The 23506-nt window shown below is 55.4% G+C and overlaps 5 protein-coding genes across 5 annotated transcripts; 2 read left to right on the top strand and 3 right to left on the bottom strand.

Annotated features, from left to right (window-relative positions):
* Nucleotides 1-3050: 3050 nt before the first annotated feature.
* Nucleotides 3051-6231, bottom strand: GUITHDRAFT_116013 (hypothetical protein; the record flags this gene model as incomplete). Its single annotated transcript, XM_005824795.1, has 8 exons — nt 3051-3171; nt 3222-3712; nt 4049-4073; nt 4517-4782; nt 4902-5080; nt 5130-5265; nt 5528-5967; nt 6012-6231. The coding sequence occupies 8 exons, from the start codon at nt 6229-6231 to the stop codon at nt 3051-3053; spliced, it is 1878 nt and encodes a 625-aa protein (XP_005824852.1).
* Nucleotides 6232-7913: 1682 nt separating this feature from the next.
* Nucleotides 7914-9416, top strand: GUITHDRAFT_97111 (hypothetical protein). The gene is made up of 3 exons (XM_005824794.1): nt 7914-8024; nt 8406-8727; nt 8779-9416. Exons 1-3 carry the CDS (start codon nt 7938-7940, stop codon nt 9360-9362), a joined length of 993 nt encoding a protein of 330 aa, XP_005824851.1. The 5' UTR covers nt 7914-7937; the 3' UTR covers nt 9363-9416.
* Nucleotides 9417-10767: 1351 nt separating this feature from the next.
* GUITHDRAFT_158553 (hypothetical protein) lies at nt 10768-15722 on the top strand (the record flags this gene model as incomplete). Its single annotated transcript, XM_005824793.1, has 14 exons — nt 10768-10803; nt 11426-11886; nt 12126-12651; nt 12701-12783; nt 12935-13005; nt 13050-13123; nt 13253-13392; nt 13673-13760; nt 13820-13918; nt 14179-14244; nt 14489-14579; nt 15059-15159; nt 15371-15484; nt 15654-15722. 14 exons carry the CDS (start codon nt 10768-10770, stop codon nt 15720-15722), a joined length of 2019 nt encoding a protein of 672 aa, XP_005824850.1.
* Nucleotides 15723-16041: 319 nt separating this feature from the next.
* GUITHDRAFT_154860 (hypothetical protein) lies at nt 16042-17754 on the bottom strand. Its single transcript, XM_005824792.1, has 10 exons — nt 17576-17754; nt 17355-17439; nt 17230-17306; nt 17059-17171; nt 16920-16998; nt 16710-16867; nt 16537-16660; nt 16407-16481; nt 16264-16356; nt 16042-16220 (listed from the first exon to the last, which is right to left on the bottom strand). Exons 1-10 carry the CDS (start codon nt 17663-17665, stop codon nt 16173-16175), a joined length of 942 nt encoding a protein of 313 aa, XP_005824849.1. The 5' UTR covers nt 17666-17754; the 3' UTR covers nt 16042-16172.
* Nucleotides 17755-20434: 2680 nt separating this feature from the next.
* Nucleotides 20435-23408, bottom strand: GUITHDRAFT_116009 (hypothetical protein; the record flags this gene model as incomplete). The annotated part of the gene is made up of 9 exons (XM_005824791.1): nt 20435-20545; nt 20591-20630; nt 20684-20760; nt 20802-20874; nt 20916-20971; nt 21019-21133; nt 21187-21426; nt 21473-21510; nt 21555-23408. The coding sequence occupies 9 exons, from the start codon at nt 23406-23408 to the stop codon at nt 20435-20437; spliced, it is 2604 nt and encodes an 867-aa protein (XP_005824848.1).
* Nucleotides 23409-23506: the final 98 nt, after the last annotated feature.

The raw sequence follows: 23506 nt of genomic DNA, 5'->3' as shown, positions 1-23506 counted from the left end.
ACCAGGTTGCTTCATTCTATCATATCAGCTCAGAGTATCCTGCAGGGTCCAAACTGAAAGGCCTCTCGTCGTCAACAATCCCTCTGTCAACGACTCAGCACTCAGGATCATCTTCGTTGCAAGACTTCGTCTCTTTTCTTCATGGCGTTCATTATGGTGGTTCACTGCCATGTAGCCGCGTGTTGGCCTGCGAATGAAGACTACCTCCTCCCGGCTCGAGGATCGGGCGTGAAGGATCTGACGTGGGAGGTTCTATACAGAAATCAAGGATGCGGATGGTCTTTGGAGCGCATTCGCAAGCTGCATGACGCGTTGATCTTGAGACTAACAGAAGAAGAGAAGGCAGAAGAATTGGAAGATGATAGAGGAAGGGAGGAAGACGAAGAACAAGAGCCTTCAAGGAAGCAACAACAGGGAGTAGCTGAGAAGAAGCTAAGGAGGAGTACGAGGAGGACGAGGACGAGCAGGACGAGCAGGGAGAGGAGGACGAGAAGGAGTGGAGGAGGAGACTTTGCAAGGTTCGCAGGCGTGAACTATCAGGCTAAAATGCTTTTCAGAAGTGCGTACCCAACATTTCGGCACCCACTTCTCCCCCAACTTGGCCCACAGCATCCGAGCTGCCCTCCCTGCTGCCCTCCTCGCAGCCTCCCCAGACAGCTCCCGAGCCAGCTGGCTCCCCAGAACCTGCCCGAGAGCCTGCAGGAGAGCCTGCCCCAGAACCTTCTGTTTCGGTCCTCCGGCTACTGCGGTTTCCACCTTAGTATTGACCAAGTTGAGTAAAACATCATTGTCTCCCGCGCTTTGGGGTGCCACAAACTTTGCCCATGCACTCTGGGAGACGGGAGGACCCCATGCGCAGGTATGGCGACTTCAGCGGCAGGTATGCCCAGCAAGCAGCGTCTCATGAAGGTGTGGCTGGTCCAAGAAGCTTCCTCTTCGACAGCCAGTCCACCACAGACAGCATCGAGTCTTCGTTGAGCCAGGCAAGCACAGCAGGCCCAGAGAGTCAAACATGCGCTTCGAGAGACCAGCCTCATTGGGTATGGCGCATTGATGCAGATTCTCTCCCTGATCTTATGAGTAAATCTGCAGGTGGAATCCGAAACAAATTTCTCTCAAGTTTCGCAAAGCAGAGCATCCCATTACAGCCATTCGCGAATTCCAAATTCTGCAACAGCCAATAGTCTTCTAGTACATCCTGGGATGACCTCACTGAACTCATACATTCAAACTGTAAGCAAACGAATGCCTTCTCCGGTAGGACAGTAGAATGATCATCTGACTGTACAGAACCGATGCTGATGTCGTGGTAGGTGTACACTCGCCTGCTAGCCATGAACGATGAGTTAGATCGCACAGAAGTGAAAAGGAGTGAAGGCACCATCGATACCATCACGAACTCCTTTAGAGAGCAGACAATTCATATCTATGACGACTTATTCAAGGAAACTCTCGAAGCTCTGATAAGGATTAAGAGCTGTTTTCAGTTGAAAGACGACAGGTCAACATCTGAAAAGGATGACGCATTCAAGAAACTGAGTTCAATCGAACAAGAATTGGCACAGGTGCAACAGAAATAAGCAGATCTTGAATTGTTGTGCTGAAGTTTTTGAATGATGTGATGGTCTGCGTAAGAATTTCTAAGACCGTTATCTTGAGGTCTTCGATTTTGTCAAGCGACGTTCGGAGGAGATTCAAAATCAAAATGAAGAAATGCTGATGAAGTTGGACAAGCTGGAGAAAAGTTCTCACCAGCACTTAGAGAACTTGCGGTAAGGAATCAGCAAAATGAATGGAAGCATGAAATTAAGCAGTTCTTGCAAGATCCGAAATGAAAGAGGCTGTGGATTCAATCACAAAGCGATTCACCTCCATTAGCATGCAAGTACAGGAGTGCAAGCAAACCAAACCTGTCGAAGAAAACGACTCAGCCAACGATTTTGTTGTGAAAAATTCTTGAATCGCTCTGTTTTGATACTTTGGCAGGACATCTTTTCGGATCCCTTTGAAGAGAGGGCGAAACACAAGGCTGATCAGCGAATCGCCAAGATTCAGAACAGAATAAAGTCAAGAAGGGTCAAAAAGAACGCACTTTGAGTAAGCAGCCATCAAGGGTCTTATGGCCACTCCTAAGGGAGAAACATTTCTTTGAAATAAGATGGAATATCCACAGGGTGAACACTGAAAGGATCCGACTTGTTTCACTCGCGATCTCTCGATGTTCGGCCTTTTCAAAAGTTGTGCTGTGCTCTGCATTCGATCGTCTCTGGATGACTGGGTCGAATATGAATAAATGAGAGGATGCTTCGGGAAGCGTTGGCTGTATTGCATGCCTGAGGTGCTCTAGACAAGAATCTCCTGCGGTGAATACGAAGGCTTATGCCGTGGCTCGCAATGGGACGGCGCACATTTGTGCTGTGCTCCCCATCGCATAATTCTGCTGGGATACGAATTAACATGGTTTACTTTCATCGTTCAATTCAGTTTGCAATGGTGTCATGTTGAAAAGAGAACCGCCAGTTTCTCTCCTCTCCCTTGAGCTGCTGGTAGGAAGCATGGGATACCTGCAGCAGGCACAGACCAGACCCTTCACCTCCCTTCCTTCAACTTGGATACAAAGTCGACGAGGTTACCGTTGTCGCCGACTGCAGAGGTGAAGGATTTAGGAGAAGCAAGCAGAGAGATCAGGTGAGAGACGGTTGAGAAGAAGCAAGAGGAGAGACGAGAGGTGGTCCGGAGGAGGAGCAACGAGAGGGAGGAAATGAGAGATGCTAGCGCGGGGACGCAGGTTGCACCGAGACATCGAGATTGCGGATGAAATCAGCGAGGGGGAGAAGGAGGAATAGAGGAAGGGAGAGGAGCGAGAAGGGCAGGGGGCTGGGAGTGAAGATGGTGGGGGAGGGAGAGGCAGAGGGAGAAGGAGAGAGAGGAGAGCAAAGGGAAAGGGATGGAGGGCAGGGAGATTGGGAAACGAGAAACAAGAGAGACAAGGAGACAGACTGAAAGCTCAACTGTGACAAGCACGAGGAAAGGCATTGAGATCGAAAACGTCACAAGGACTGAAGTCTCAACTGACCTCCAGTCAGCAGAATCAGCCGCTTCGCCTCTTCCTCTTCCACCCTCAGCCCGAGGTGCAGGCACAGCGATCGAACTTTCTCAGCCATGGACGAGCTGCAAGGACTTCAGGCACAGAAGCACCACAAGGCAGCAGCCGCCCAGACCTCTGACCGACGAAATGCTTCAGCATGCGATCGAGCCGAATGGCGCTGGTGGACGACACCTGCTGGGCAAGGGAGCTGAGCAGCTTACTGGCTTCCTCCTTCTGGGAAGGACCCAGCCTCCTCCCGGGCCCCGTTGCCTCCTCCTTCGCTCCTCCTCCCTCCAGCACTCGCTTGCTCCCGTTTGCTCCTCGAGGCGCCACCGCCGCCTCTTGCTTGTTGAAAGCTCTTTGAACCGGCTCATCTGTCATCACTCCGTTGTACGCCTCCGCCTCCTCCTCCTCCTCCTGCCATCGCTGCCTCCACGAGCCAATCTTCGACGTCTCCTCGCTAGGCTGCTGGACTTTTGCTAGAGGAACGTTGGGCAAGGTGTCGATTTTTAGCTTCACGGCCCAAGTCGGTCTGCCCCCTTTCTCTTTCTCGTCTCCTTCCTTCCCTTGCTGCCGCCGCTGCTGCTCCAGCGGCTGTCGATGCTCCCGCTGTTGCTGTTGCTCCTGCTGTTGCTGTTGCTGTTGCTGTTGCTGCTGCCGCCGCCGCTCTTGTTGTCGCTGTTGTTGTTGCTGCTGCTGTTGCTGCTCCCTCTCCCTCTCCCTCTCCCTCTCCCTCTCCCTCTCCCTCTCCCTCTCCCTCTCCCTCTCCCTCTCCCTCTCCCTCTCCCTCTCCCTCTCCCTCTCCCTCTCCCTCTCCCTCTCTCTGCTCAGAACTCCAGCCAGCCTGCTGGTGAGTCGAGATCGAGGAAGGAGAGGAGAGTATTTCAGCATGTCTGCCTGTGCTGGGAGCTCCTTACCAGAAGCAACAGGAGCCTCTTCGTTGTGTATTGTCCTCCTTACCGCTGGACCTGCCATCGGCAGGGTCCTTGCATGCTCAGAAGCGGGAGTCCTTCCAGCATGAAGAAGAGGAGGATCGAAGGAAGGGGGAGAGACTGCAGCAGCCTGATGTGTAGGAGGGGAGGGAGGAGACGGCGGGGCCGGAGGAGCAGCTGGAGCGTGAGAAGGAGCAGGAGAAGAGGAGCGATCGTTGGAGAGGAGGGACTTGAAGGAGAGTGGCTGCTGGCCCTGAGCACGGCCGATGTGCATCGGCCGAGAGCTCAGCTGAACATTCTCATCGGACCCGCTCCTGTCCCGGTCGACTTCTGCTCCCCTGCTGCCTGACTCTCCTCCTCCTCCTCCTTGGTCGACCTGAGAGTCAGGTGGTTCCTCTTGAGATTCTCTCGCATCTGGCTGACGATCTCCTCCTGCCTCCTGCCTCTCTCGCTCTCCCTCCCTCCCCTCCGGTACGTCGGGGTGCCGCCATTCCACCATGGAGCATGAAGATCGCCGTCATCGGAGCGCTTCTGCAGCATCACAGGAGCCTCTACCGGCTCCTCCCGCAGCTCCAACTTCACCCCTGCCAATCCTGTCGAGCCCTCCGGCATGCTCAGCGTGTGGGGAGAGAATCGGTCTGACTTGTTCCCCTGCTGCCCTGTCTCCTCCTCCGCCCTCCTGCCTGCAGGCTGAATGGCCTCTACGGCCTGGATCCGCTTCTCCAGCTGCTTATTTTGCTGTCGAGCGTGCCAGATCTCCCTCTGTACAGACATTCAGCTCCTCCTCTTCTGCCTTATCTCCTCTCCCCCCCCCCTTCCTCCTCCTCAACTCCTTTTCTTCTTGTCCTCCTCATCTCCTCCTCCTCCTCGAAGCAACGCACCTCTAGCTCCAGGATCTTGCTTTCCGCGTCTTTTCTCGCCTGCTGCTCCTGCAGAAGCTCCTCACGCGACACCATCGGAGGTCTACTGCTCCTCCTTGCCGACCAGGTCTGCGAGACCGGCTGGTGGAGCTGAGGAGGAGGAGCGTTCCCTGGGCGATCGGAGACTGGCCGTGTCAAGACTGCCACATCATCATCAGCAAGGGGTACGACAGCCGTGTTCGACTTCACCAGCATGCGACGACTGCGGGGCTACAGCACTGCGCCGGAAGGAGCTGCGGAGAGGAGGGGAGAACCATTCTCCCTCCCTCTCTTTGCTCGCTTCTGCACGGGCCATTGAGCTCTGCAGGCTGTCGTTGACGACGACCTGCCAAGGGATAAGAATTCGTCGCGAGAACGTGGATGAGTGAAAGGTAGAGGGAAAGGAGATAAATCAGGAGGAGGAGTGGGAAGATCGGGAGGAGGAGGAGGAAGAAGAAGAGGAGGAGGAAGGAGGAGGAGGAGGAGAAGGAGGAAGAGGAGGAGGTCGACGGCGGCGGCCAGGAGGTGGTAGTAGCGGTGGAGAGGAGGAGAAAGGAAAGGAGAAGGGGAAGAAGGAGGTTCCGTAGCCAGGACGAGTTGCTGAGTACCAGGAACGTGCTCAGGACTTCGAAGCCGATGAGCAGGACGTTTCTGACGAGGTAGGCGCAGGTGCGCAGGACAAACTTGACGATGAACATGAGGATGCTGAGGAAGTTGAGAGCCTGGATCGACACGATCGCTGACGTCGCCTGCTCCCTAACAAAGGCCCCAGCCCGCACGCTCAGGGGCTGCGCCTGGCTGTAGAGGAAGGAGCAAGCGAGCCTGCTGTAAACACTCAGCCCAACCCCCAAGGAGGACCAGACCCCTTGGAGCCTCGTCAAGAGAAGGCTGGGCCGACGCGCCCTCACGCTCTCCTCCTCCTCCTCCTCCTCCTCCTCCTCCTCCTCCTCCTCCTCCTCCCTGCCGAGGAAGAGGGGGCTAGCCAGGGCCATCAAGTATGCGGGGCTCATCAGGTCCTTCGACGTCAGGCCCGTGGAGTTGCGCCATGCTGCGAACAGAGCTCAGCTGCAGCATGTCATCGAGTCTTCCTACCTGGGGTCACCAGGGACTTGGCAGCAGAGGACATATGCCTCGCGATCGTTGGTGTCAAGACCGCCGCCCCTCCCCCAAGCGGCATGTTCGCCGCATGCTTGACGTAGCTCGGCACGGCTTCCCCCCTCTCCTTGAGCATCTCTTTCCCCTCCCTCTGTCTGTCGAAGAGGCGAGGATGGTAGCGCATGCCCGAGTGAATGGAAGCAGTCGGCGTCCGCATCGGCTCTACGTAGGAGCGCATTCCTGCGACCTCCCACCACCACCCTCAACCTGCATGAGACTCAACAGAACTTCATCACCCTCCTGCTCCCTCGTATCTTGTCTCGTCTCGGCTTCTGCTGCCAACTATCAGCTATCTCACCGCTACCTCTCCCCCACTCCCCCTCGCCCTCCCGTGCTCCCCTTTGCCCTCTCTCCTTCTCTTCTTCCCTCTCTCTCTCTCTCTCGCTCTCCCCCCCTCCCCCCCTCTCTCCCTCTAGCTCTCTACCTTCCTCCCTCCCTCCTCATCCCTCTCCTCCTTCTCCTCCTCTTGCTCGATCCGCCCTTCTCCGTTCTCTCCCGCCATGAGACTACTCAACGGAACATGTGCGTGCTGTGTGAGGGTCAAGTCGGCCGGACCAGTCACTGAGTGATAGACTCGCCGGTACTCACAGACGGACCGTGGCGGGCCCGCCGGCGTACGGTCACGCCAAATGATGTGACTTCTTTTACTCACGTGACAGTCTTTTAGCCTACAACCTCATGTTTTCCGCGGCACCGTGTGCTGCGGCAGCCTGCCAGGCTGACTTCTGACTTCGGAGACTCCGGCGAGCCTCGGCCCGGAGGACTCAGGACACTGAGCATCGGAGGCCCCCCCCGTGTCTCGCCGCGAGTCCGATCCGGCGATGCTGAGACTCGCATCAGGCCACGGTTGGCGCTGTACTAACTTGATTGCGTGACCGTCTGAACTTAGCCTTGGATTGCCAGGCCCGTAGCAGCGGGTGCCCGGTGACCGGGGGCGTCCGTGCGGGCCGGGCCCGGCCGGGCCCCGGTATGCTGCGGCCCGGCGGTCACCTCATGAGTCCGCCGGCAGGCTGGGTCAGTGCAGGGATGTGGTCTACGATCATTCTCGTCAGACTTTTGATCTCAGGGGCGAAGGGGTCGTCAGCTATGGGGTGGGTCAGCACCCACCAACCTGGGGGGTGAATGATGGGGCGATTCACAGAGGGTGGGTGGTAAACAGCAGGGGTGACAAGAACGGGAATACGGGTTCTTTTGAAAACAAAAATGCTTGAATATTATGGGTGGGGTCAACTCAATTGAAGGGTGGGTAATCAAAAATATGGTCATCGTTTTTAGAATGGGTGTCAGAGGGGGTAGGGTAGTCGGCACGTAGGGGTGTATGGTTGTACGAGCCTAGGGGGTGGTAAATAACCTGAGGCGGACCGGAATGAATTTGCCGGTGGGTGGGGGTAGGACATGATGATCAGAGGGTAGTTCAGTGCCGGTCTGAGACATGGGTAGTTTAACTGTATGGTGGGGGTAGTTGTAATGATTGGGTCGTAAGGGGTGGTGCAACAAACTGAAGGGTAGGGGTATGAATGATGGGAAGCTGGTCCAGATGGGGGGTAGGGTCCATCCGACCTCTAATGATCAGGACCTTGGGTAGCGGTCGATATACAGGTGGGTCCTGGTATAGTTAATGACTGGAGGTAGGGTGGAGGATCAAATGTGATTCGAGGGTGGAGTTGGACCCGGGTCCTTCTAAGGGGTAGGGTGGGCAATCAATGCATGCTCTATGAGTCTGATTGAGTGGGTGGGGTATAGGATTTTGAAGGGGTGGGAATATTCATCTGTGAGATTTAGGGGGTGGGGGTGGAGGACCTGACGCCTTTCTGAGGGCTTAAGGAGTTTCTCCTGCTCCTCCCGCCGAACAGCCCCCCCGCCATGTTCACCCGATCAGCGTGCTTGGCCGCCGTTGCCGCCTCTGCCGCCGCCTTCCAGCCCACCCTCCGTTCTGGAGCTCCTGCTAAGGTACACATCGTGCTCTGTTGCTGATGGTTGCTGCGGGGAGAACGCTCTGTGGTTGTGTTGAATCGTCAGTTTTGTGTCTGCCATGGTCGATTGTTCCTTCCTCCGCAACCCTTGCTCCCTACAGCTTCTCTGCCTGTCTGTTGGCTTTTGAGATTTTCTTTATCTTCCATGTGTGCAAGAAAGACAGGGGCGGGGCTGTAGGAGAAACAGACGGGATGAGGGGAGACTGCTTGTTCAGATCTGTGACATCTTAAAATGACACGTGTCAGAAATCATGAGAAGTGAGGGAAGGAGAAGAGGGGAGGAATCATGGATGTTTGTCACGAGCAACAAACTAGATGTGCTATATGAGCTGCGGGCGCATGACCATGCTGCCCACAGGTGAACCAGCGTGCCACATGCGCGGTCTCCATGTCTGCGCAGAGCAACGTCAAGGTGGCCGCGGCTGGATTGGCTGCCCTCCCCTTGATCATTGGAGGAGCCGACGCTGCCAACGCCTTGACCAGCAAGGACATCAACAACCTCACCTACGAGGAGGTCAAGGGAACTGGTATCGCCAACCGCTGCCCTGAGGTCGAGTCCAACGGAGAGGATATCGTGCTCCAACAGAACACCAAGTACAAGATCACTGACCTCTGCATTGAGCCCAAGTCCTTCCAGATCGAGACCGAGGTGCAGAAGAAGCGTGGCGAGAGCCGCAGAGGTGCGATGATACTCTTCCTTTTGACTCTCTCAATCTGACTGTCGTCTACAGAGTTTGTTGACACCAAGCTCGTGACCCGTGCCACCTACTCCCTTGCCGGTGTCGAGGGGCCCCTCTTCTACGACAAGGACGGCTCCCTCACCTTCCAGGAGAAGGAGGGTCTCGACTACGCCGCCACCACCGTCCAGCTTCCTGGAGGCGAGCGTGTTCCCTTCTTCTTCACCATCAAGGAGCTCGTCGCCAAGGCCACCGCCCCCAAGGGTATCTCCCCCGGAACCGAGTTCGGCGGAACCTTCACCGTCCCTTCCTACCGCTCCGGTCTCTTCCTTGACCCCAAGGGACGTGGTGCCACCACTGGATACGACATGGCCCAGGCTCTTCCTGCCTTTGAGGCTGATGGCAACGAGGGACAGGCTGAGCTCTTCAAGGAGAACAACAAGGTCTTCCAGGTCACTGACGGAAGCATGGAGTTCGCGGTCAACAAGGTTGATGGGCAGACGGGAGAGTTCTCTGGCGTGTTCGTCTCTGAGCAGCTGTCTGACACTGATATGGGATCCAAGGCTCCCAAGAAGGTCTTGATTAAGGGCATCGTGTATGGCAAGGTCTCCACTGCTTCCGGAGATGAGGGATACTAGACTGTTTTAAGTTCTGAAAACAACATGTACAAACAAAACAAACTTTGAAACGTGAAGCTTTCTTTCTGCACTACAATCCTTTGGCTCTTTGATGTTAGAGGAGAGTTGTCTGATTATCAGTTTGCGGTGTTACCAAAGATGCCGATTATGTCTCAACATGTTTCTTTTGAATAATGCATGTTACATGCGCTTGACAGTCACGTTGTTTTCTGCCTGGAGAACCCAAGATCATTTCATTCTCATTTCACTAATCGATGTGTACGTTTTGGTTTTCGTTCTCGCAAACTCCTGATCACGACTGCAATCATCATTAACTTCTCAGTCATCTCCATTGTCACTCTGTCTTTGCATCTGTTGTTTTACATTTCATGATTGAAATGTCAGCATAAGGTTCCTCCTCCCCACAATTCCTTTCCCCTTCCTTGCCCTCTTCCTCCTCCTTCCTCTCCCCTCCCATGTCCACCTTCCCACACTTCCATTCCCCTTCTTTGCCTAAGGAACTCCTCTCATCGTCTATGTCGCCATCATCAACTTCGTCGAGCCACTTCGTTATCTTCCACCATGCCCGTGGCTCTTGAAGGCCTTGAACGGCTAAAGGGGAAATACGAATGAAGAGAGGAGCGAAGAGGGAGGGAGGAGGAAACAGGACCCTGTCTCTTTCACCTGCCCTCCCTCTCCCTTACCTACCCATTTTTGCTTGCCCGCCCAACTCGCCACCTCCCTCCTTTCTCTCTTCTCTGCCTCTTTGCCTTTTTCCTCCTGCATTCTGCATTTTACCTTGTTTTCTTTGCCTCCTGCTCTCTTCTTTGCTTCTTTTCTCCTTTTCTCTTCCTCCTCTGCTCCTCTGCTCCTCTGCTCCTCTCCTCTCCTGCTTCGCCCTTCCTCCCATCCCACCTCCTGCCCTACACGCCAATTTGAATAATCTCATTCTCATTTCTGCCTTTGTTGGATCATATATCTAATTCCTGAGGCAGACTTGTTTGTGTGATAATTGAGTGAAGTACTCCTAGTGGCCCAGCGATGGCGCCGGTGCGACCGATGTTGATGGCCATGGCCGCTGCCTGCTACCCTGCCGCCATCCATGCAGGAGCATCGAGTCTCATCAGTCCTCGCCTACAGCCAGCCTCTTTCCTTGCTCCCTCCTCCTCCTCCTCCTCCTCGTCTTTCCCCTCGATCTCCCTCCCCAACCCGTCTCACCTTCCTACCCCTCCCTCAGGAGGAGAGTTCTACTGCAAGGCAGCCTCTCCCGGAGCCAGGAGTTGGATGGAACTGCTCAGCTCCAGATCTCAGCGCATGATGCCGTCCTCCCTCGGGGCTGCCTTCATAGAGAGCAACCCTCTGCTTCCGCTGAGGAGGAAGTCGAAGAGGCTTGCGTGCATGGCGATGTCTAGCTCGGATCCAGCGCATGGCGGGCGCTCTGCAGGCTCCTCGCTCCTGTCCTGCTTGTCCATCTCGCTCCACCCGAGCACACTTACAAGTCCGATCCTCTCTAGATACCTGTCGATGGTCACAACTTTCCGCTTCCTCAAGCTCCTCATGCTCAAGGGAGGAAAACCGGAAAGCAGGGACGAGGAGCAGCAGGTGAAGGCACAAGGCGCCGGTGCTCCCTTGAACATGCGCGTGAAGAGAGGAGGGGTGCAGCTGAACTCGCTCGCATCCTCGGAGCAAGATTTGTCCATGCAGGGGAGCAGGGGACTGTCGGACGATACTGGGGCGGCAGCCTCGTCCTTGATAACAGGTAGCTCAGTTTGACAAGTGTATGTTGACTGACGGGTGCTGCTGCTTGCCTTTCATCTCGGCCAGGTGTGCTGGCGATGTCCTCCATGATTCGAAACGCGACGGAGGGCGCGGAGGAGGCAGCGGCGGGAGCGAGAGGTGGAACAAGGAGGAGGACGAACAAGAAGGCTGAGAGTGAAGAAGCGACGGGGCAGCCGGGACAGCCGGAGACGAAGAAGAGGAGAGGAAGGCCGCCGAAGATCAAGGTTGATGCGAAGGAGGAGGACGAAACTCCTGCTCCCAGGGCGAGAACGAGGAGGGCGAAGCAACCTGCTCCCCCTCGGGAGCCGAAGGAAGAGAAGGAGGAGGAGGAGGAGGATCAGGAACAGCCCGAAGGAGGGAAGGAGCAGAGAGTGAGTGAGGAGGAGGGAAGAGCATCAGCAGGAGCAGCTGAAGGAGGGAGGGGGGATGAAGACGTGCACGTGGAGTGGAAGGAGGGAGAACCGGTCCCTTTCAGCCACCTCAGCAGCACCCTGGACAGGGTACAGGGCACCTCCAAGAGACTTGAGATCATCTCCATCGTGACTGCTGCGTTGAGTACCGTCCGCCGACTTACACCTGATGACCTTGTTCCCTTCGTCTACATCATGCTGGGTCGCGTCGCTCCTCCCTTCAAGGGCCTCGAGCTCGGCGTCGGCGACAGCGTGCTGGTGCAGGCGATCGCTGCGGCATCAGGGCATGAGACGTCCAAGATCAAGGAGGAGTACAAGAAAGTTGGAGATCTGGGACAGGTGGCAGTGGCAACAAGGTTTGTCTCGCTTCTCCTCTCCTCCTCTCGTTATCCTTCCCGCCCCTCCTTCCCCTTCCTCCCTCCTTGTCTTCCTGCCTTCTTCCTTACCTTCTCTTCCCCTCCTTCTCTTCCTCCCTTCCCCCCTCCCTCTCTGGTCCTTTTCATCCCTTCCTCCTCCTCCCTCCTCCTCCCTCCTCCTCCCTTCCTCCCTCTCCTCCCTCCCTCTGTCTCTCTCTCCCTCTCATCCTTGCCCCTAGAAGGAACCAGCTCTCCCTCTCTCCCGTTCGGGCCCTCACCGTCCGGAGCGTCTTCGAGGCCATGAAGTCTGCGGCTGCCATAGAGGGGAGCGAGTCAGTCAAGCAACGGCGCGATATTATCCTCTGCCTCCTCGTCGCTGCCAGGGGCAACGAGTCGCTCTGGATCACCCGCATCCTCCAAGGCAAGTTGCGGGTGGGGCTGGCAGAGCCGTCAGTCATCAGCGCTCTAGCCGCCACCTTCGTCCTCCATCCTCCAGCATCCTCTTCCTCCTCTTTCCCCTCTCCTCTTCCTCCTCCTTCCCTTTCCCCCGAAGAGTTCAAGAAGGAGAGCAGCATAGCGACCGAGGCGCTGAAGGAGGCGCTGGCCCAGCAGCCCTGCTACGAGACTGTCGTCCCCATCCTGCTCGAGCACTCCTACCAGCAGCTCCCTGTTCTCTGCCCTCTCACCCCTGGGGTTCCCGTCAAGCCGATGCTCGCCCATCCGTCTCGGGGAGTGTCCGAAGTGACCAAGAGGTTCGGCAACAAGGTGAGCTGGAGCGGCTTGACAAGGCAGCTTGACACCCTGCTGGGCACAGACTGTCACGTGCGAGTACAAGTACGACGGCGAGAGGAGTCAAATCCACTGGCTGGAGGATCAGAAGGTCAAGGTGTTCAGCAGGTCCCCAGCTCACCTGCTGCCTCCTGCTTGTTTCCCAGCTCCTCCCGCCACATCTGCCCTCTTCCTCCTCCTCCTCCTCCTCCTCCTCCACTCCTTCTCTGCAATCTTCCTAGCTCTCTGCTTCCTGCCACCTTCTCAGCTCCTGTCGCAGGAACTCAGAGGACACTACTGGCAAATTCCCAGACATCGTCGAGCTGCTGCCGAAGATCGTCGAGGGAGGAGGTGGGAACCGAGGGAGGAGCCGAGACGATGACAAGAGGCGTTAGGCGTCAAGTCAGCCATCCTGGACTGTGAGGTCGTGGCGGTGGAGAGGGCAACGAATCGTATCCTCCCATTCCAGGCAAGTCCTCGTTTCCTCCTCCTACCCTGTACTCTCCTCGCTCCTGCTCCCTCTTCTTGGTTCCTTCTATCCCCCTTCCTCCGTCCTCCTAGCCTCTTCCGTTCTTTGACCCCCTCATTCCAATCGCAGATTCTGTCGACCCGAGCTCGCAAGAATGTTCAGCTCAGCTCCTTGAAAGTTGACGTCTGCGTCTTTGCGTTTGACATCCTCCTCCTTAACGGAGAAAGTCTCATGCGCCGCCCCCTCATTGAGAGGAGGCAGATCCTGCGGTCTCCTGCTCCCCTTCTACTCCTTCTTCCTCCTCCTCCTTCCTTTTCCTGCCCCTCCTCCTCCTTTCGCTCCTCCCCTCCTGCTCTGCCACCTGCCCCTTTCTGCTCCTGTTTTTCCTCCTCCCTCTCACTCTTCTTACCGACACCCACGCCGCTTTCCCTCTTTCAAATCTTCCTCTCTATCCCATGAACTCATCTCCCCCCCTCTCCATCGTGTCCCCTCCCTCCTCCTCCTTCTCCCTCCCTCCACTTTCGTCCCCTCCTCCTCACTCTTGTACAGACAAAACTTGAGGGAAGTGGAGGGAAGGTTCAAATTCGTCTCTTCCATCGACCCAACCTCGCCGGAGGACATGGAGGAGTTCTTTCAGGTCTCTCCTCCCAGCTGCGCATCTCCCGTGGTTTCTCAGCTCCCCCCGCAAACTTGTAGGTGGCCCTTCAGGACAGCTGCGAGGGGCTCATGATCAAGAGCCTCGAGGGCGAACCGTCGCAATATGCGCCGGACAAGCGGTCGAGGGAATGGCTCAAGGTAGGGAGAGAGGGAGAGAGGGAGAGAGGGAGAGGGAGAGAGGAAGAAAGAGGGAGGTGGAGCGAAGAGAAGAACATGGAAGTTAGGTGGAGAGGAGAGGTGCTGGGGGAGGAGGGAGGGAGGGAGGGAGGGGGGGAAGAGGAGGAGAAGGGAGTGAGGAGTGAGAAGTAGGAGTGAGAGGGAGCGAATAGATGAGGACGGATGAAGGAGAAGTAGGAGAGATGAGAGGGAGGGAGGTGGGCTGACTGGTGGGTTCACAGCTCAAGAAGGACTACATAGAGGGGATGGTCGATACCTTCGACCTCGTCGTCGTCGGGGCATGGCAGGCAATTTCAAAGTTTCAACTTCCTGCGTGCACAACCACCGCAGCCCTTTCTTCCTCGCAGCTACTGATCCTCATGCTCTCCACCACCTTCCCCCCTCTGTCCTCCTGCTCCTTGTGCTCCTCCCTCTTGAGCTCCTCCCTCGTCCTTCTTCTCCTCATTCTCCTCCTCTTCCTGCCTTCTGTCTCCTGTCTCCTGTTCCTCCTCCTCCTCTCGCCTCCTCCTCAAAGTCCTCACCGTCTCGCAGGGCCGAGGGAAGCGCACGGGGGTTTACGGAGCCTTCCTGCTCGCCTGCTACAACTCGGAGACTGACGAGTTCGAGACAGTCTGCAAGTTGGGTGAGAGGAGGAGGAGGGGGAGGGTGTCGGGAAGGGGAGAGTGAGAGCGGGAGGGAGGAGAGAGGGAGGAGGAGAGAAGGGAAAGAGTAGGATAGATGAGAGTCAGGGTGTTTCGAAGGTGGTGGAAGAATGGTTGAGAGAAATGTGGGGGACAGGGAGGATTGGAGGGTACTCAGAATCGCGAGGGGAGCAGGAGCAGGAGCAGGGGCAGGGGCAGGGGCAGGGGCAGGGGCAGGGGCAGGGGCAGGGGCAGGAGCAGCAGCAGGAGCAGGAGCAGCAGCAGGAGCAGCAGGAGCAGGACGGGTAGGCTGAGGGGAAGCAACAGGATCCGGATTCAGCGACGAGAATCTACAGCAGTTCATGAAGAACCTTTCCCCCAAGGCTGTACAGACCCCTCCTCGTGAGTGAAGACCTCTTCCTCCTTCTCCTCCTTCTCTTCCTCTTCCTCCTCCTCCTCCTCCTCTCACCCTTCTTCGCAGGCAACGCAAAAGTCCCGGAAGGTCCCAACCAGCCTGACGTCTGGTTTGACCCTTCGACGGTCTGGGAGATATCAGCTGCGGATCTCTCCCTTTCACCGCAGGTCCCACCCTTGCCGCCGCCTCCTCCTAATACTGCTACTACTACTAACCTAATACCATCACCACCCCCCCTCCTCCTCCTCCTCCTCCTCCTCCTCCTCCTCCTCCTCCTCCTCCTCCTCCTCACAGTCTTGCTCTTTCTCCCCCCAACCCCTCCTCCTTCTCCAGAGCTCTGTCTCTCCCCTCAGGCACTCATGACTCATGCTGTCCCAGCACACGGCCTGCTACGGGGTTGTCCATGCTTCCCGCGGCATCGCTCTCCGTTTCCCTCGCTTCGTGCGAGAGCGAGAGGAGAAGGGGGCGAGCCAGGCGACCACCTCCCAGCAGGTGAGAGGGAGGAGGAGGAGGGGGAGGGGGAAGGGGAAGGAGGAGGAGTTAGTAGCTGATGGTGGGGGGGATGTAGGGGGAGGAGAAAGAGAGGGAGAGCAGAAGCTAGAGGAGGAGGAGAAGGAGGAGGAGGAGGAGGAGGAGCTTGTGTCCTGATGTACAAGTGCAGGTCAAGGAGATTTTCTCCCAGCAGCGGAACGTTCAGTCAGGAGAGGAGAGCGATGCTAGTACCAGCTGATGATCGATCATGTTCAGATCCGTCAACAGCTCCTGGTCAAACTCTCTCTCCTTCCCTCCTCCTCCTTCCATTGTCTCTTCGTTACCGCTACAATCCTCATACAAATCAAGATTTTCCTCCTCCTCCTTCACAACGACGTGGAAGTCACAGTTAACGTCCCACTCGCCCGCTTTTCTTCCCTCAGCCTCGACCTTGCCCTTCGCCCTCCCCCAACCAGCATCCTGCTATCCGATCCCTCCATCCTATCAATTGACGGTACCAGAGTCTGTCTCCCCGTAAGTTGCAGGGGAGGCTAGACACGATCCGTGACGCGAGAAATCAGTATTCAAATAATGCATTGAAAACATGTCCCAAAAAAACACAAGGGTTATGAAGGTCCTTCACAGCACAGTGACTGTTTGACGTTCGTGATGGCAAACGGGCGAGACATCGATTCCATTTGCAGCTTGCTCATTTGAATTTGACAATGATTGCTGTCATGTTGTCGCATCCGAGACCCTTTCGACCATGTCAATCGAAAAATCGCAAGCAGCAGTCAGACCTCATTGGCAGACGGATGGGGTGAGAGACAATGATCAAAAAGATCGGAGAGCGTTTCACGAAGGCTCTTACCACCATTCAGCTTTTCCCGAATCTACACCAAGGTGATCAGAAAAACACGATCAACAACAAAACCAGATCTACCAGATCTACGCACTGCTGGCTTGAAACGACATCCCAAATACCATCACAAGCCATAATGATAAACTCATCACCTTCCTGAAAGTCAAGATGTCAGATATCTCTGGGTTGCAAGCGCCATCGGGCGGCAGACCTGCATTGGAAACTTCTTAATTTCAGGATTGCAAGTGACTTGCTGCTCCTCGGGAGGCAGCTGTTTGTCTGCTTTGAAGGAAAAGTCTCCCATAGCTCTTGCTACAGCCAAGGTGCCGTTGACCCTGGGAGCAAGGTGAACCAAACAAAGAATTCTGCATCTCGGACACACACCTTTTGTCCTCAACAAATCCGTTTGCATTCTCAATCCTCGTCCTCTCCACAGCGTTGGTGGGCTTGTGGTCTTCAGACAGATCGACCGCTGTTCCATTACGACAAAGAACCGCTCGTGAATCTCCAGCATTGGCACAATAAATGACACGATCTAAAATCTGCGAGCAGAATTCAATGTTTGCCCGCAAACATTCAAACATAAATCAGTACCAGGCAGGTGACGGCCGTAGAGCCACTGTCAGTAACATGAATGCTGCCATCTTCATCCTCCTCGTCTTCGTCTTCGTCTCTGCTTTCAAAGTCAGCCATGGTCGTCACACATGCGACAGACAAGCAGAGCAGATCGAACCTTCTTGCTATCTCTCTCCTTATTGCTTCACATTCGCTCATTCCCTCACTCGTGAGCAAATCACTGTCAGTCTTGAGAAAGGCCTCCTTCAAAGCAGCTTCTATTTGTCCTTGCTGATCACACGAAAGATTATCAGAGACCAAACACACGGAACTGTCCAATCAAACCAACCTTAAGCAGAGGGCTCTTCAACAAATTCTTGTGGAGAAATCTACTGCTGTAGATTGCCACATCTGTGCCAGCATGGCCTGAAAGAAGCGTGAGAAACTCATGCAGTGCACGCGAGTATCAAATACCATCATAGACACCAAAAAATGCTGACTTCTTGCCATCAATGTCAAGCTCGGCAGCATGCGCGTCTTCCATGGTAGTGCGCCATCCCTGTTGAGTTTGAATTTCAGGGAATGGGCAATGACAAAGACGAAACTTCTAGGCTGCAATTTCAAGAATTGGCAATGAAACATCCAAAAATTGTTGCTGTGACTCAAAGGCTGCAGACTGAAGCAAAAGAACCCACCTGCATGGAACAAGCTGCATAGGCGATCTTCTCGCTTTCACCATCGTCAAAAACTTTGTCTGTGTTGGGTTTGGAAAGAAGGACTCCCATGGCTGAAACGTCCTAGATCTAAGACAACGGTTGATCCACGGAAGGAGCGATTCGAGGACCCCTCCCCAAATCCACGCCCTGCTGGACCTAGCACAAGGGTTCAGAGTCACCAGATGTTGCATGCAACGCCTCGATTGTGTGTTGAACGGGAAAGTAACAACGATACACTGAGCAAGGAAAGGAGAAACAACGATCTACGATCTAATCCAGAGTCCTGAATGAATCTTACTCGATCATCACGCCTAGTGCTGATTAGGGAATTTTACCAGAATTGGCCACGTGTACAAATGGAAAACACAGCATGCGCAAACAAGACCAGGAAGGAAAAAAACATGGAGGCAACGAGATAGATCATTGTCAACAAACACAAACGGGGCAAGTGTCGAGGAAAGAGTCTGTTGTTAAAAGATCTCGGGAACCCAGCGGATCGCCAGAAAGGGTTCACGAAGTGGTAAGGGTTGCAATGAAGGCCAACGCAGGCAGCAGCGAGAGAACCCGATAGCAACATTGATCGAGGGACAAGCACATGGATGGTGAAGCGAAGAATGAGGAGAAACTAAGAAGGAGACTTCACGGACAAGGATAGAGGCTTATCACTCCACGTGTCTACGTGGTAGGTGGAAGGGATGACGCAGGAGGAGGAAGGCAGAAGCATGCCGGGAAGATCCGATCAAGAATCCATCTGGGGGAAGAAGGATAATTGTGCTTGAAATCTGTGGAGGAGAGGAGGAGGAGGAGCATGACGAAGAGTAGCAGGGCGCGAACTGCCGCTACTGCGCAGCCATAGCAGCTGCAGGGATGATAAGCGCAACCCCACAGAGGATTTCCACAAGGGGGCGTTTTTGTCGTGAATTTTCATTGGCTACTCCCAAGTATATGAACGAAATGCTGAAAATGTTTTGAGACCATGACGAAAAAATGTGAACTTTTTGAAAATGATCTTGAACAATTGGGAATTTTCAGTTTGGAGCTTATAAACCGGAAACTGATATTTGAGTAAAACATTGTTTTCAATAATCAAGCCTGCCTCAAGAATAATTCCTTGAAATTGCGGAATGGCAGCAAATTATTCTATAGAGTCAATTTGATGCCTCATTATTTAAAAACTTTTTAGCAGATCTGTGAAATTTCAAATCGTCGAAACTTGATTGAAATTTTCTGCCCTTGGGGACCCAGCGGCCGAAATAAAAAAAACCAAAGAAGGTTTTCGACAACCTTTTCAAGTTTTTCATCTAACTTTGAAATTACTCTCAGTCAAAGTTGAAATTTTTGCGTCGCTGGGACACGTGCCAGGATTCCTAAACGAACCAATAGGATGAGTAAAGTTTTAGTTACCTTTTCAATAGGATCCAATCGGTTTGGAGTACTTGACTAAACTATTCCAGTAGTGTTTTGGGGGTCACCCACCGGTCGCACCATGGGAGACTTCCGGGAGGGAGAGCGACAGCGAGAGTGGGTGAAGGAGAGGGAGAGGGAGAGGGAGAGGGAAGGAGAGGAAGAGGAAGAGGGAGAGGGAGAGGGAGAGGGAAGGAGAGGAAGAGGAAGAGGGAGAGGGAGAGGGAGAGGGAAGGAGAGGAAGAGGAAGAGGGAGAGGGAGAGGGAGAGGGAAGGAGAGGAAGAGGAAGAGGAAGAGGAAGAGGGAGGGGTTGGGTGAGTTGATGGAGATTATGATAGAGATGGCATGATGGGAATCTGCTTCAACCAAGAGCTCCTGATTCTTCCCTCTAGAATCAAATCACATTCATGCAGCTCCTACCTCTGAATGCTCACGATCTTGGTGCAGTGTTCTCTTTATTCGAGGAAACAAGTGGATCCCATGGGACATCTACCGTGTTCCGTGACTAGCATCATCCCACCCCTCACCCTACACACTCCATGCTGTCGGCTCAGGACCTCCATACAACACTATCGCCATCGACATACCCACTTCTTACTTTCTGTCTATCACAATGAATTCCATCTCTGCCTAGTAATTCCTCCAAGGTATATCGCATTCTCCCTATCACGATCACGATGCAAACGTAATACAGGCCAATGTGTTGAGTGTTGAAAGGTGCGGCGGAAGCTGATTGAAAAGATCATTGGTGTGGGTCATACTTATGATGTAGCACATCTTGATGCAAGTGACTTGTAATATCTTTTCGAGTTCCTTTGCTTGTATCTTACATGTATGATGCAGTAAGGATCAGTATCGGTGAAAGAATGTTTGTCAAAGGAGTCACAAGTTGTGACCTAACAGCAGATTAGAGACTCTGTTGTGTTTCCTGTAGTTGATGAATTTGTTTGCTCATACTCTCCTTGAAAAGAAAAGCAAAGATATTCATGAAAGATGGTCATGAAGTTGCTTTTGGGTGGCTGAAAATCACAAGAGATGGAAGAGAGAAGGAGTGTTGATATTTTCATTGCTGAGATTTTGATGATTCTAGTCAACCTTATCACATTCTACAAGAAAAGTTCTTTGAGTCTGGTAAATGTTTTAAAGTAAAACTTTGCTGTTGTGCCTTGTTTGATCGGTTCTATCTTCCTCCTCCTCCTCCTTCCTCCTCCTCCTCCTCCTCCTCCTCCTCCTCCTCCTCCTTCCTCCTCCTCCTCCTCCCCCCTCCTCCTCCTCTCACACCACTACTCTGGTACGATGACCCTCCACCAAGTGGAAGGGGACTTGCTTAATACGAGATTCTATGTACAACAAAATACACTGCTGTCCTGCCTAGCATCTCAAACGCAGCCTGACGCTCTTCCCTGACCCTCGCACGCTCGTTCCCCTTTGGCTCAGTCCCTCATCCAATCCACCTCATGCTCCCCTCGCTGTCGCCTTGACGACAGAATCGTCGTCGTCCTCCGATCATTCGCCGAGTCCTGCAGGAGCAGGTGAAGCCGCTGCTGCCACGAGGGTGAGCGGTGCAGTTAACTCTCCTCTCCTCCTACCCTCCCTCCCGTCTCCTTTCTCAGCTCCCCGCGCAACAGCCTGCAAGCAGCAGATCACAACGCTGAACCTGCCGGAAGTGAGCTGGGGGCAACCTGGTCTTGAACCCTCGGGATCGCTTGTGCTCCTCCTCAATCAGCCGCCGCAGCCCCTCGAAGCCATGCGGGACGTCCTGACTTGACTCAGTCTCTGAACCAACAGCATTGAGCTCACCGTGCTGGAGTTCAGCTCAGCCCCCTCCTGGATCGCAGCTCGCAAGAGCTTGGCGGGATGCAAGGACTCCTTCCTGCTTCGCGTCACCAGCTGCATCAACCTCCCAGCTGGAACCTGAGACGGCTGCTCTCGACGCTCCCCTCCTCTAAGATCGGATGCGCCGCGAGCTCCTGTGGCAAGTCAAAAGTACAGCAAGGCCCTGAGCATGGGGCAGCACCGGCGGCATCAGCCCGGCCGAGGCTGAATAGCTGCAGTCGGAGGTGATGGTGCTGGAGTCGACCTCATGCCTGCTGGGCGAGACCAGTTTGACATCCTGAGGGTTCGAGGACAGTCTGCGAGGAGTCAACGGGCCCAGCAGCTGGGGTCGAGGAGGAGGAGGATCGACCGGCGCAGGGCGGGGTAGGAGCTCGGGTCCTTGGCGAGCAGGAGTGGTCCAGTGCCGAGAGCACTGCAAACTTCGTTGACATCCAGCAGCGCCATGCTCGTCGATCCGCCCGCGTCCTCGCTCGCGAGCCCCTCGAGCTGCTCGAAGGTGAGCTCGGCCTTGGCTTCCGAAGCGACCTCTGGCTGGCTGGATGGCTCGGAGACCAACTCCAGCTCACCCTCGTCGTTCATTCTCAGCTCCCTTGGCTCTCGTCAGCACCGACACGTCAGAGAGGCGCAAGGCACACCTGCAGGTCATCCCGGGTTGTCTTCTCTCGGCGAGCACCTGGAGCAGCGGTCAAGGCTGACGCCTCCACGTCACTGGTTGACCTGGTGGACGTAGGAGGCGAGAGCCTCGTTCTTGGACGCGTGGGCAAGGGACAGGATGCAAGACGCGATCACTGAGTGGAGCCACATGGCCTGCAGGGGCTTCACGTGCAGCATCGAGTTCTCAGCTTCCTCCTGAGCGTCCTCGAGCTGCTTGGAGGTCGAAATGCTCCTCTGCATCTCCATGAGCCATGGCAGGACCAGCTCCACCCATCGCTCCGGCCCGCTGCGCGCCAGGGAGGACAGGAAGGAGGAGGAGCGGACCAGGTCCTGGGGGGTGGCTCGGGAGGAAGTCATGCCGAGCATGAAGGTCTTGACGATGTTCAGCTGGTCGGAGGGGGAGAGATGCTCGTGCCATGCCGCGTCTCTGCAGCTGCCCGAGCTCTTCTCTCGCACACAGCAGACCGTCAATCGGAGACAACCGACCGCGAGGTCGCGCAGGGACGGGGAGGACGCAGACAGGAGGTTGATGATAAAGTCGATGAGATAGGAGGGAGTGTTCTTGCCAGGGGGGAGGAGGATCCCCTCGTTGACGAGAGCCTTCAACGCCCGCACGTAGTAGCCCAGCAGGAAGTTTCGACTATCCTCTTCCTCCTCCCTCGCTCCCTCCCCCTCCTCGCCCCCCTCTCCTGACTTCTCCTCCCCTCTCCTCGTCACGGCAGCCGCACGTTCTATCAGCTGCTGCATGGCATCGAGGTGCTGGGGGGACCCGCTGAAAGCTCCTCCCATCCTCTCGAAGCACGTCTGACACTCATCCAGGATCCTCAGCACACCCCCAGCATCCCGCACGCTGCTCGCGTTTGCCTCCGCGGCCTGTCTGAACGCCTGTTCCAGTAGCTTCATCTTGTCCACCGGGCTCAGGCTCGTCTTGGGCCTCGAGTTTCCAGTCAGCTCCCTGTTCTTCTTGGCCATCTCCAGCTGGTAGCTGAACAGCGACAGAATGCTCGTGAAGATCTTGTAGAACGAGGGCCCGGGTGTTCCCTGCACCAGCCCCGCCATGGCGGCGATGGCGCGAACTATGCAGAGAGTCACGACAAGGTCGGCGCGGGCTCGGTTGCAGCCCTCGACCCGTCGGCTCATCTCAAGGAAGAGGAGGTAGTTGTGCTGAGGCTCCATGCTCGCCATGAGCAGCTTCAGGCTCTCGACCGCGAAGCAGTTCACGTCGTTGCCCTGGCTCCAGGCGTTGGTGCCGTCCAGGTAGGAGAAGAAGGGCTTCAGGATGAACTGAGAGAGCGCAGGCCGCAGACACTGACACACCTGCCGGAACAGCCGCGACGCCGCCTCCTTCACACGCCTATCGATCCCCTCGCCATCGAGCGAGGAAGGCACGTTCATGTTCACCAGGATCGCCGGCATGAGCTTGGCAAAGTGCTCGGCCAGCGACAGGTCGAGGAGGCGGACTACCACGGCCATTGCCTTGAGCCCGGCCTCCCTGATGCTGAGCCTGAGGTCAGGACGGGTCTGGGAGTCATGGCTGAGGCGGACGATGTCGTCGATGAAGGGGGAGAGGACGAGGCTGAGGTTGGCCCCGTCCTGGTAGCTCGCGAACTTGATGAAGACCTCGCAGCCGAGGGGATAGAGCTCTGGCAGCTCCACCTGCCGCAGGAGGAACTTGGTCACCCTCACCACGTTCTCCGAGAAGCGTCGGAGCTCGAGGTGGCAAGTCTGGATGAGGGTGAGGAGGATCTTCACGGCGCACTGCAGCTGCTGCTGCTCCCTCCGCGCAAACTTCTTGCTCACGATCTTCTCCAGGTAGAGCACGATCTTGGGCAGCATCTTGGGGTTCGTCAGAGCATGCACAGTCAGCGCCTCCAACGCGCTGCCATCGGGTTCGCTCGCTTGCAGCGACCTGGGCATGGAATCAAATAGGAGCAGGAGCAGGAGCGAGTGCAGAGACCAGGGTGCAGGAGCAGGAGCAAGAGCGAGTGCAGAGACCAGGGAGCAGGAGCAGGAGC

The sequence above is a fragment of the Guillardia theta genome (assembly GCF_000315625.1).
Source record: "Guillardia theta CCMP2712 unplaced genomic scaffold GUITHscaffold_90, whole genome shotgun sequence".
NCBI lineage: Eukaryota > Cryptophyceae > Pyrenomonadales > Geminigeraceae > Guillardia > Guillardia theta.
This window is presented reverse-complemented; position numbering and strand designations above follow the sequence as displayed.